This window comes from Panthera leo, chromosome C1 (assembly GCF_018350215.1).
Source record: "Panthera leo isolate Ple1 chromosome C1, P.leo_Ple1_pat1.1, whole genome shotgun sequence".
Classification (NCBI taxonomy): Eukaryota; Metazoa; Chordata; class Mammalia; order Carnivora; family Felidae; genus Panthera; species Panthera leo.
In genome coordinates this window covers 176,359,983-176,373,229 of record NC_056686.1, presented here as the reverse complement: position 1 = coordinate 176,373,229, position 13,247 = coordinate 176,359,983, and the positions used below count along the sequence as shown (strand labels likewise).

Here is a 13,247-nt window from a genome sequence, read left to right as displayed (position 1 = left end):
TGGCTGAGAGGAAGGAGACTCTGGTAACTGTAGTCTATGGATCTGCTACTACACATATAGCCAGTGACAGGACAGGGCCCTTGTGCAGAGAGTGTTGGCAAGACTGCAAGGTAGCGAGGCTGGGACAGAGGGGCTGCTGCTAGCTGCTCTCTGCACTGCCTCAGAGGCCAAAGGTGCCTGGGACTACCAGAGGTCCCTCTGCTGGGAGGAGGCTAGCCATCCACATTCCCCAGGCCTGGGTCCTTTGCGAGGCTTGTGGCTTGAGGAACGCGGGTTAGCATTTGGGCCCCTTTTGTTTTAAACCTCCAGCTGCCTCACCAAGTGTAAGGTGTGTTCTGTTACCTGTGTGATGGTCCTTTTATGCATTTGCTGTGTGTTCTGTTAACACAAACCTAATAAAATGTTTTGTAACTTCTTTAGCTTTTCATTTTGCTAATGAATAATTATGTGAACAAGTACAAGACAAAACAACAACAAAACAGGAACATAAATAACAAACCAGAGAAATAATACCTTGATTTGTACAGTATTTTAGTTTTACAAAGAGCTGTTTGAATATATCCTAATACATGGTAGCTACTCTCTTGATTATCTTTATTGAACACTTACTATAGGCCACTCGCTTTACACAAAATATCTCATCTAACCTGTATAGTGACCTAATGAGGTTTAGATGTTATATTTAAAAACAATTTTTTTTAAGTTTATTTATTTATGACAGAGATGGCAAAAGTGCACAAGGGGCAAAGAGCAAGGGAGACACAGAATCTGAAGCAGGCTCTGGGCTAAGCTGTCAGCACAGAGCCCAACACGGGGCTCGGACTCACAAACCACGAGATCATGACCGGAGCCAAAGTTGGACACTTAACCCACTGAGCCACCCATGTGTCCTGTGAGGTAGATGTTGTTGCTTTCACTTTGTTCATATGAGCCAACTGACGGTCAGAGCTGTTAACAGTTGCCTCAGTTGATACAGTGGGTGAAACTCAAAGCCAGGACTGTGTCCAGTCTTCTGCTCAGAGACCAGAGGTTTTCCTCTAGGGAGACCAGGCTAGGTGTTCAGACAAGGAAAAGGAAACAATATTGGTGGTTCCTCAATCCGACTCATCATCCACCACACAATCTTTAAAAGACTTTTCAGGTCCCAACACTCCAGAAAATATATGTTTAACCACCTCCTGGTAATTCTTGTACTTATCCAGATTTGGGAATCTCTGGTTAAATTTTAAACCACCCAAGAACATTTTTAAAAACTCATTGATAAATATAACATATGTGTTAAAACCTTATCATCATTACCATCTTTATGAGATTCTCCCCTTTAGGACTTTCCTGATTCAAAAAGAAAATTCCAATAATGAGCCCCTTAGCATGTAAGCAAAGGAGGAATTATAAATTATTGTACACAAACGACCTTTGTATGGTATTTACTCCCTGTCTCTAGGATTAGTCAGAATCACCACCACTAGGTGGAGGTGATATCCCACAAATCTTCCTTTTTTTTTTTTTTTTTTTTTTTTTTCCTTTAGGTCTAGCAAGTAAGTGGCCATGAATTCTACCAGGTCTCTGTAAAACGGTATCTCAAAAGATTTGCTTCTGTTAGTGCCCAAGATAATGAGCAGGCCAAGCATAAGGAAACCAGACTTTTAATGGTCTGATTGTGCGATTCAAAATTACTGAGAATACAATTAACATGTCTATCAGAAATTGAGTCGCAAATTCCTAAGAACATTATTTAGGATGGTCCAGGAAGAGAAGAAATGTACTATTAGCCCAGACTGCATGTTCTGTATTCCATAGTCACAGTAAGAACCATAAAAAAGTATAGTGTGGTGTCAAGGAAGTTAAGTATTACTGTTACTTTCTAAGAAATGTCGTTTTATAAATCTTAAGGGTTGAATTGAGCGGTCAAATAAGACCAGGAATCTAGCAACCAAATGCCACATGTTTTAGGAAAATGAAGAAATGGTGGACATCCAAGAAGCCAGTGTTTAAGTATCTTACTGAAGATGAATACCGGGAACAGGCTGATGCTGAGACCAGCAGTGCCCTGGAGGAGCTGCGTGGAGCCTGCCGCAGGCCCGACTTCCCCACGTGGCTGGTAGTCTCCAGACTCCAGGCTCCTAACAAGTAAGCCCTGCTCAGCTGCCGGGACCACACTGGGGTTGGGATGATTGTGAAAACACCGTGACGGTTTGCTACAGGTACTTCACATTAGGAACAGACTGCTGCCCAGGAGAACCCATGATGCGGAAACTGTCAGCGGCCCTGCTCTTTCTTCAGTGCTCTGACTTGCACAGAGCTGCTAATGTCAGGACAAATAGTGACCTGATGTTTGATAGGGAAGGTCGTAAACATAGCTTCCACATGAGAAGTGACCGGTGTTGAAAGTAATTGTCAAAGCTTACCAGGAAAGACATCTTTGTCCCAAAATCTTTTTCCTTACTGCTTGCCTTCCCTCATAGTTTTATCTAAATAACGGTGCCCTCAAATTAAACATTGAAGGGGGAAAGTATTGATGTACTAAAATAATGAATGAATAATGACTCTAATAAGAGAAAAGGAATTAGAAAACAGGACTCGTTAGGAAAGGCAGCAGTCAGTGCTCGTAAGTCGGCCTCCTTCTCTGCTCTTTCTCTGAATATCTACAGAGGGATCACCTAAGCCATTCCCATTTTTACACCCAATGTATAAATGCCATTCTCTATTGATGCAAAGTCAAATTTAATTAAAAAGAGGATAAATAGCAAGAGAACATGTTATCTTCCACATAAACCTTTCTGTGATAACATTAACTTTATTTAAAACAAAAAAACTACTTATTAGATTTGCAGACTTTGTTCTTGGAGGAAGCCACTTGTCGCCTGAAGAAATTAGTCTGCATGAAGAGCAATATGGTTTTGGGGGTGCCTTCTTGGAAGAACAGCTTTTTAACCTGAGGACTGCCTGATGACCACTGACTTCATTTGGACAAGAAATGGGTTAAGGGCAAGGATCCTATTAACATTGGGCAGAACGGTTCTAGGGAACAGTGGCAAAAGCATTTGCTATGGAGAAGAGTCATACTGGAAAGGAAAACTAAACACTATTGAAGATAACTTCTCGTTCTTGGTGAGTTCTGCTACTTATTGTAGTCATCAAGATTTTGTGAGAGTCGTTGCCACTTCCCTTGAATGAAGACTTTCATTAGGAGCAAGAGAATCATGTTGATCTTCAAAGAGCAAGTTAACATGAACATCTGCCTTGTCAACACCAGGCATTAAATCTTAACCTCAGAACCTGTGTCTGAAGACTGCATATCTCAGAACCTGTGTCTGAAGACTGCATATAAGTGTTGGAAGAGACCTGAGATATGCTGGACCAGTGTTTTCCAAAGTATAATCCACAGGGTGCTAATAAGTGCTAGTCAGTAAAGGGTTTGTGAGGTCAACTAAGATAGAAACAAAGTTAAACAAATGTACCGCAGGACTTCTCAGAGCCTTTAATACTGACGATGGACATTGTCAATCTCCTGGATAGAAACTGTGTGCTGCCATTTCTGACTCAATTTGACCACAGAACCCTTTTCCGTGAGATTGATATTCCTTGGAGCAGTTTGGAAAAATGCTAATGATGGCAGAATTGAGATTTGGGGAGGTTCAATAACTTGTCCAAAACTACAAAGCTATTTAGAGGCAGCACTGGGACTAGACATCAGCCCTAATGTTACCTACAACTCAGGGTTAAGAAGAGACCTTCAGAGGTGAGCCTAGGGGCCATCTCCCCACAGCCTTGGATCTCACAGTATTGGTGACTTTTTTATTTTTTAATAATGGACAACTATCTATTTGGTAACTATGATAGAGAAACATTTCCTAAGATTATATTTTAAAGTTTGATAAGATTTTTATAGACATATAAATTTTAGAAAGAATTATTTTCTATAATTTTTTGTATATTGCAATTGAAGACACTTAACCTCTTGTGACATTTTGAGTTGACTGGTCCATTTTTAAAATTTAGTTATATATATTTGTAACAGTTTCCTACACAACAGACTTGTGATCTTTCTTCAGAGAACAAATATTTTTTTCTTGATTCTCCGGAGTGAAATGACCCTGAGCTTTGACCCTGGGGAAAGAAGGCCAAAACTAAGAGCTGAGAAAAGATCTGAACATGGCAAAACAATCTAAGGGTTAAGATGTGCTAAATTGATTCACTTAAAGAAGGTTTTGCTGTGTTGAGTTCTTAAAGAGGCATACAGAATGAGGAATCTCTTTTTACTAGGAGGGATGTGGATACGGAGGAAGGACATTACAGAAAATTTAGGAGCTGCTTTCCTGAGCCAAGATCAGTAGAGTGTTTCTAATTGTTAAAACGAGAGCATGGCTACCCATTTGGAACTTTCTAGGTTGATTTTCAAATAATATTTTCTCTTTGAAGCAGTGTGTCAGTATTTTACAAGTTCCTCTTTTTACAAGACACCTTTCAGTATTAAGAGCTCTGCAGTCTTTGTGAAATGCACTAAATTCAATCTGTGCTTTCACATAGATTGATTTCAAATATCAAAGAATCTTCCATTCAAATTTATGATGATTATGATGATGACTGTTTTGTAAGTGTAAACAGGTCTGACACTTTTGTTACAGTTTTATCTGAATTTTTTATAATTAAATTTATTGCCGGTATATTATGAATGTGTCAGATGCATCAGTGCTGTGCTCACCATGTTCACCTCCCAGGAGGCAGTTTTTGGCAGAATGTGTGTCTGAATGATGTGTGCACAGTCAGCTGCAGTCTGGGCCTTACCTATGCCATGTTGAAGAGGGGCTGGCTGCAGAAGGAGGCCCTAGTGGGTCAAGCTGGGTGGGACCATCACAATAAAAACAGCTAAAGAGAGGAAGAGTACAAGAGTCTTCTGGGATGCTGTTTTTCAGGTTTATTTTAGAGGAAATCATGGATTTGTCAGTTTCTGTTATGTGAGTACTGTGAAAAGCAAAACAGTTACAAGCATTAGTTGTGATACATTTGGTGTATTTCTGTTGTGTTCATTTGATTTGGGGTTTATTATAGTGCTGATCACAGTTCTAATCCCTGTGAAGCAATACACCGATGACTCCCATAGGAGAGCTTTTTTCTCTTCTTTCCTTTCTCCCTTCCCTCCTCTCTCTTCTCTGTCTTCCCCCTCCCACCTCCCTCTCCCTCCTTTATTTAAAGTCCTTTAAACTGTTTAAATGACCATTCAGTAAAATGGCTCTGCCCTTCACGGTTAAAAGTTGGCTTCGTGCTTCATATCGCCATAGGTGTGCAATTATGGAACAGAACAGACGCTTTGTATTAGTGCTTATGCAAGGTGCCTCATAAAAGCTTACTGTTGTTAGCAAGTTGGGGCTATTTGACACCAAAATGTGTGGGTGAGATTTAGCGTAGGGGGCCATGCTTAAACAATTATATCATTCAAATGTTATTTTTAAAATGTTGTAAAACACATTTTACATATCACAAAAATTGCTTTGTGAATTGGTTGTACACTTTGCCAATAATACTAAGGGCTGAATCAGAGGGGAATGTCCATCTGATATTTAGGACAGTATTTCAATTTATGATCTTTTTTTTAAAAATCTAGAAATTTAAGAGATTTCAGTTTTTAAGAGGCTTGGAATAGATGATGGATTATATCAATATATCGAAACAAGTTCATAAATTAAGACCCCTGCAGTTGTGTTAAGAAAAGAAAAAGGATTATTGTGTATGAGGTTATTTCCTAGAGAAGTACAGTTTTTTAAATCAGCCTTTTTTGTCCAGCTGTTGCATAAATAACATAATGGGTGTAGAATTTCGAAGATGCCTGCATTAAGATAGAGAGGTGTTTGTAGGTGACCCCACTGCTGCCTTCTGAGACCCCCACCAGGAGGTATGACACTGATGAGTTTACCACATGAGTTAGCCAATTCATATAGTGTATTTAGTGACTCACAGCCAAAAATAAAACTAGCATAAGGATAAAAACACTTGAATTCATAAGACCAGCAGATTCTCTCCCAGAAGGCAGATCTATGAGGGGTCAAATAGTAGGAATAAGGTTGCTTGAGCAGAAAGAGAACAAAGGGAGTTTGTTACATAATTCAAGTGTTTGATGTCACCAGGCCAAAAAGTCTAATTTAATCCCTCAGTGGGACTATCCTAACGTGATGAGGTACTAAATCTTTTGGCACAGGCCTCCTTTATGCAGACCCTGCCAGCTTTTCCTCTCTGTGGCTGTTGTCACTGACCAGCATCTCCACCCCCTTCTACTGGGCATGTTCTTCATTCAGATACGTTCTTAAAATCTTCAGTCTTTCTCTGGCTTAGGAATCTAGTTACCATTTTAAGGTAACTGCATATTTTTGCTATGGTCTCTGAATGTGATGCCTTCACAGGTCACAGGAGATTTGGGCTGAGTGTATATTTAGTAGGATACATCTTGGAAGACACATTCAATGGGATAGCTGCTCTTTGTTTATTGTTTCAATTTTTTTTTAATATTTTTAATGTTTATTTATTTTTGAGAGCAAGAGAGACAGAGCGCAAGCAGGGGAGGGGCAGAAAAAGAGAGGGAGACACAGAATCTGAAACAGGCTCCAGACTCTGAGCTGTCAGCACAGAGCCCGATGCGGGGCTCAAACTCCGGAACAGCGAGATCAGGACCTGAGCCAAAGTCACTCAACCTACTGAGCCACAGAGACACCCCTTGTTTAAATTTTTTTTATTTTGAGAGAGAGTGCGAGCACACACACATGTGAGCACAAGCGGGGGAGGGACAGAGGGAGAGAATCTTAAGCCGGCTTCATACCCAGCAAGGAGCCCCACAGGGGCCCCCCACACAACTGTGAGATCATGACCTGAGCCGAAATCAAGAGCCGGGTGCTTAACCAACTGAGCCACCCACTATTTTAACCACTATTATTTAAATAATTTGGGAGAATCTATTTTTTACATTTGGTCCATTTTCCAGAAAGGAATAATCAAAAGGAGAAAGGGGAGGAGAACCAGCATTTATTGGTGATCTGTCAAGTACTATACTGGGCACTTTCTATGCCTCTTCATTTTGACTTACAATCACTGTAATATACTTTAGCATTATTTCCATTTTTCAACTGAGGACAGACTCGGAGAAGGTTGCTAAAGGACATAGGTAGCTAAAGTGGTATAATCAGAATGTAAGGTTCAGTGTGTCAGGGCCCGTGCCCTTGCTATTTCCTTTCCTGCCATCTTTAAAAAAACAAAGTCAAGTTAAGTGGCTGATCAGTTGAAGAGATGACTACATCTCCTGAATTTATGTGTGTGCCAACTCTGGGGCAATGGACCAATTCCCCCGCCTCCAAACTACTGCAAATCTGTACTTTTGTACACTAAAAGTAAATTAGAATTGAGTAGCACTGGTCTACACGTTATTTTTTTGAGACCGTTCCCCCCTACCCCCATTGAGATTTTCAGGGAACAAAAAGTTCCTGACCTTTTTAAAATACAAGTTTACAGGTGAAGAGAATAATATCAGCTGACAATTTGGAAAGAGGGTATGTAACTTGTTAAATGATTATAAAACTCTTGCTTACATCTTTTTGACACCTTTTAGACAAAAAAGAAATATTGAAACTGTGGAACAGATATCCTATAACCTCTCCTGGCTATGGCTTTTGCACACGATAGATTTGGCCCTTGTTACTTGTCATTCTTTCCCAGCTCCTCAACTTATATTTTGCTTAATTTTGTCCCTTAATGAACTCATATCTGCAACCAACTTAATGATTATAATTCACGTTGGAACCAAATGCTTGACTATACAACTTACTAGGTGTCGGCAAACATCGTAACATAGCACTGTAGTCTGGGGGAATGCGATCTTATTATAGATGTCAGTGTTAACAAACTATGAAGAGAACGGGGTGCTGGTTGGGGAGATGAGACTGCACTCCTCTTGCCATGGGCTCTTGGCCACGCAACGATGGCAGTATCTATAGTGCACACTGTGTCAGGTACCTCTGTGTTTCAACATCAAAACAACCTGAAGGCAGATACTACAATCACCGTCATTTTACAGTGCCTCTGAGGCACAGAGAGGTTGTGAATATATGTAAATTTCCTCTGGCAGAGCTGAGACTGAAGTCCAGACAGTGGCACTCCAGAACCCGCAATTTACCCCCAGCGCTGTCAGGTTCCTGGGTTGCCATCTAAAATCTTCCTGGAGCCACAGTGGTGCAGATGGTCTTGCATTAGCCACTTGAAGCAGATGAGAGCTGAGTGAGAGCCACCTGGACTGGGCTCATTTCTCCCCCAGTCCAGACGTCAACATATTTCCAGTTACTCTCTTAAGCCACGGTTTGTCTGGCATAAGGTAAATTACTTTCTGACTTGAGACACCAGTCTCCCTTTCTCTCACCCCTTTATTTGGTCCCACTGTCTCCCCATCTGCTTGATGGTTTGGAATTCTTGAGTCAGGTAATCTTAGAGCTTTGCGGAAATGGCACAGGAGCGTTTTGGGGCTTCCGAAGTAGCTTTGTCTTATCCCCACGCTCCAAAGGACAGAACTTCTAAAGGGAAAATCACTTTTCACTTCCCTGTAGTCAGCTCTGACACAGCATGCCTCATCTTCACAGAATAACATAATTTTAGGGTCCAGCCTCTCATACTGAAGATGAGAGAACGGAGGCCCAGAGATCACCCCAAAGTGATCTCTTCCTCTAGAACTACAGTGTCCAGGTATGGTAGCCATGAGCCTCATGTGACTGTTTAAATGAGAAATCTAATTCCTCAGATGCACTAGCCACATTGCAAGTGCTTAATAGCCACCTGTGGCTAATGGCTACCATACCAGACGGTGCTGCTTTACCAAAGCCGTTGCTCCTGGGTACTGGCTTGTCTTTCCTGACTCCTGTGACATGGGCCTTCAGGGTCCCGGTCAGCCTCCCAAATTTTGTCTACAGGGTTGCCAGACTATCCAAGTCACCTCCAGAGTATAAGGGGTATGACACTCACAACTAACAAAACATCAGGGGTTTGAAGTTACTGGATTTCTAGGTATCTTGGAATATCTAGAAATCCTAATGGAAATAGAACCACATACACGAATCAGGCACAGGTGCAGGCCAGGGCTGCTCTGTAGCTTGTTCTACCACAGCAGAAGCATGGAGTGGCCTCCCCACCTTCTGGGGGAAGGTGCTGGGTGGACCTGAGCTTTGGCATCAGGCAGGTTTCAGTTTGAATCCTGGCTCTGTGATCTCGGTTCCATGAGGTAAGCTCTATTAGCTGCAGACTCTTCCTATTATAGGAGTTCCTATTCTAGGAGCTACACTGGGTTGTTTTAAGGACAAAAAGTTAAATCTCCTCGGCACACAACCAAACCCAGTAACTGTAGATGTGGTTCTCCTTTTCCAAGATTCACTGCTTAACTCCAGATTGGCTTGAAGGAATACTGCTTAGGTAATGGTCCCAGTATCACCAGCAGCCCCCACCCCACTTTACTGGAGGAACTGCAAATCCGGGAAGTGTTGAGGCAATCACTTCCTGTGGCCCATGGTGAGAGTAGTAAGCCAGTAAAGTAGTGTTGTTCTTCCTATGAATAACTTAGGCTATTCCTGAGGTTTACCGGCTAGTGGATCTATGTGTGTTATAATCATCTAATATTCTACTTAAGGCTTTGAATAAATAGTTTGATAATTAGCAACTAGCCTTTTTGGATCCACACAAGCTCAGGACTCCGATAATTTACTCTTTCTACACTCATAAGAGAAAGAGTATGAAATAAGACTTAAGACAGTGATTATATCAGCCCAGGTTTTGTGACAACTCTGGGGATTCCCAAGGAATCTCAACTGGGGTTATAAAAGTATCAATTTAATTTGAGTACACTTTAATATTTTTTAAAATGCCACATGGCACTTTGAGGACAGCAAGAAAAAGTTACAGAGTGCAGAACCCCATGAAGGTATCTTCCCTAAAAAGGCTAGAAATTACTGCATCAATGCATCAGCATTCATAGTAAATGTTCCATAACAAAGGCCTGTTGAAGTTGGTCTCAATTATTCCACAGTAAAGGGCTTTTATTTGGTCACATCTTTATCATTTAAGAAATATTTAAAAATGATATTTATTTTTATTTCAACATGTCAACTGTGCATTTCCAAAACAGCAGGCTTTTCAAAGGAATAAATCAGAACTGTAAACACAAGACACAGTATAAGTTTTTGACTTCCTAAAGTCAGTATCACAAATCCACATACTGTACATTCATAGGTGAGGTTCAGCCTGTCAGCCACTTCTTTATTTCTATAGTTACATAAGCATAATAAATACATCTGATTTTAAAGGTCACTTAAAATGAGTCATGATAATTTACAGTACAGTACGTTTCAGTTCAAGTGCAAAAATAACTATTTGCTTAATTCTATTTCTTTCCATTATTTAATTTTTAAGCTGTGTTTTGTGGCAAAGCTAAACATCCAAGTATAGACTTTCTTCTCCCAGATGCAGTATTGGGCAGAAGTATGGTGTCGTGGAGAGGCCCTCACTTTACAACTGATCTTGTCTAATCAGGGTCAGGAGGTAAGGTGAGTTTCTCATTTTTAATTCTGTTCTTTTCTTTCCTCTCTCCTGTGCTCACTCACAGTTATTACACATACCATTGACCTTCATTCAGCTAAAGCAGTGTTTTTTCCACAGCCCTCCCCCAAGGCTTCTTAGTATCCTTAGCTTTTCATTTTTAGCAGCAAGCTTTATGCGTGAGTCACCTAGCCACTGTTCTGACTGTAGGTATAATATTTACAGTAGCACACCCCTGTCTCATCTGTCCAGTGTCTGACTGTATCTTCATGAAAAGGAACACACTGAGATTATTTCTTTAGTCATTGGAAAATATAGTTACTTCTTAATCCTTTCCATTCCTGGCTTCCTGTTCACCACCTTTTCCCTTCACCAAAAACAAAACAAAAACTTACCCATTGTGTAATTTTTAAAAATTATAATCCCTCTCCCAGGCACTTAAATCTTATACTGTTATTTGTAAATAGTACTGCTTAATTAAAGAAACCCTTAGGAATTCAGTGATTTTTTTAAAAAATTCCATCAGCTATTTAGAGCCCAAATCACTATAAAATTGTGAAATAGTGATAAAGGCTATTTACAGTATCAATATATTTGGTAAACCCTTGTCTGTCAAGCCATAGGATACTGAGTTGGTTGGTTTATTTGAAATATTCTGTCCTCTTGTCTTAAAGCCCATTTAAAAACAAAAGGCATTTAAAGCTCAGCTTAGTTTGTGGTAGTCAGTACGGCTTTTGCTGCTCAAAGAATGGACTATTTTCATTATATACGATATACATATAAAAATATATTTGCTAGAGATATGCCAAGTTTCTGATGAAACTTTTTCCTGTTTCTCTGTTTTGTTTTTTAAACAAAAGCATATAAGCTAGTAACTTTTATCTGGCTACTTCTTAAATATGTCTTGTAATTTTTTAAATAGCTCTCTTCAAGAGAAACAAAATTATAGATATATTTTATTTCTTCCCAGTTTGCATTAAGAACCAAATAATTAGAATAAATAATCAAAAGAGGGAAACTGTATCAGCATTCACCTTGAAACACTTTCTTTCCCTCCACTTACTTAGTGTAACTGCTGCTTTCAACCCTAACTGCCCTGGCAAAGAAGTCCTACAGTTCTTAACCTAACCAACCAAAGAACTGAAGTCCTTACCGAACTCTTATTTCCCTTCTGTGATTCCAGTGGGATTATAGAAATTTACCTGTTTCTGCCAATATGTACTGTAGCTTCTGTGTGTGTGTGTGTGTGTGTGTGTGTGTGTATGTGTGTGTTTCCATGTTGATGAGTTCAGGTATTTAGAAGAGTATATAGTGCTATGCTTCTCAAGGTGAGGCATGTCTTGGGTTCAGGGAGCCTCTCCCTCTGTCCTGGCAGAGGGGCCCAGTTCCATGCAGGGTGGGAGATGAGTGGGAGCCCTCAGTGTCCCCCAGCGGCAGGCTGAGCCTGCTGGTCCTCCTTCTCCACACGCTGGTCCACACTGGGGTGAGTGGGGCTGCTCTGTGTCCGAGATGCTGCTGCTTGAGGGGATGGCTGGTTTCTGGATGGGTCAGAATGAGTCTCACATGGGACAGGCCGGACTCCACCAGCTAGAGAATTTTCTCGATTCTCACTGGTCCCCTGGAAGGAAAAAAGAAAAGATGTTTTGTAGTCGGTGCTAACAAATAAATCCAACACTTTTTATATGCTTTCAAGTAAGATATAGGAAACATGGGGAGATCATCCTGAAGTAACTTCAAGGAACAAGTAAGAGGAATAAAGATAGAATGTCTTACCTTTCATCTCTTTTCCTATGTGCAACTGCCAAAGCCGCATGAAAAACACAAACACTGTAAGTAGACGTATCTTGTGGATAACGGAACATCACTACCAAAATGCCTGTTACTACTAGGAAAATAATTTACATCGACAAATGTTTACTGAGCCTCCATCACTGTGATAAGTCACTGAGCAAGCAGCATAGAATTGAAACTCAGGTCATTTGCTGAGACTGCAGAATTCAAGAGCTGGAGGCACTTGTCTGACAGAAAGTAAGTAAGGCTTCTCAGCCTCAGACACAAAGCCAGGAAAGAATGTCCTGAAATTAAGAGTCCTGATGTATATTTGGGGATTTAAAGTGCACGCTAAAAGTCAAACAACACAGAACATCAGCGTGAAAAAAGAGAATGGCAACAACCACTTAGGTCATACACTATAAGAAACTAGGAGTACACGCATACCCCAGCGCATCACCCACAGCATGTCTGTAAGATGCCATGTTGCCACATTCCGTGATACATTCTGACTTATACAAATCAGGAAACATGTTTTTCTAAAAACAGATTTTCCGGGGCACCTGGGTGGCTCAGTCAGTTAAGCGTCTCTTGATTTCGGCTCGGGTCGTGATCTCATGGTTCCTGGGATTGAGCCCCGCATTGGGCTCTGCACTGATAGTGCAGAGCCTGCTGGGGATTCTCTCTCTCTGCCCCTCACTGTGCGTGTGTGCTCTCTCTCTCTCAAGATAAATAAAGAACCAAAATGGATTTTTCTCTGAATTAGTATATATCATTTCAAATAACTGAGCACCAAAAAAAGTTTTATTTCTGTGATTGATTCTAAAATGTAAAGAAATCTTAATATAATGACTTCTTATTCATAAGAATAACCAAGCCATACCAGCCAGTTTTTATTGATCCTAACATGCCAGAAAAAA

The 13,247-nt window shown here is 40.6% G+C and overlaps 2 protein-coding genes across 10 annotated transcripts in view; one reads left to right on the top strand and one right to left on the bottom strand.

The window, feature by feature from the left end:
• Positions 1 to 13,247, top strand: part of NEMP2 (nuclear envelope integral membrane protein 2) — a 98,761-nt gene that overhangs the window by 21,526 nt on the left and 63,988 nt on the right. For 5 of the 9 annotated variants that reach the window (XM_042949471.1, XM_042949470.1, XM_042949474.1 and 2 more), the window contains exons 8-9: positions 1,954 to 2,130; positions 2,827 to 5,687. In XM_042949471.1, coding sequence (XP_042805405.1) covers positions 1,954 to 2,130; positions 2,827 to 2,950 — 301 coding nt within the window. In that variant the 3' untranslated portion in view covers positions 2,951 to 5,687. Of the gene's footprint in view, positions 1 to 1,893; positions 2,131 to 2,826; positions 5,688 to 13,247 lie in introns of those variants that run through there. The other 4 variants (XR_006205612.1, XR_006205611.1, XR_006205610.1 and 1 more) reach the window with 2 other exon arrangements.
• The window catches only part of MFSD6 (major facilitator superfamily domain containing 6), a 78,528-nt gene continuing 74,878 nt past the window's right edge, over positions 9,598 to 13,247 (bottom strand). Inside the window, exon 7 of the mRNA XM_042949469.1 lies at positions 9,598 to 12,175. Within this exon, the coding sequence (XP_042805403.1) occupies positions 11,975 to 12,175 (201 nt within the window). The 3' untranslated portion in view covers positions 9,598 to 11,974. The remainder of the gene's footprint in view (positions 12,176 to 13,247) is intronic.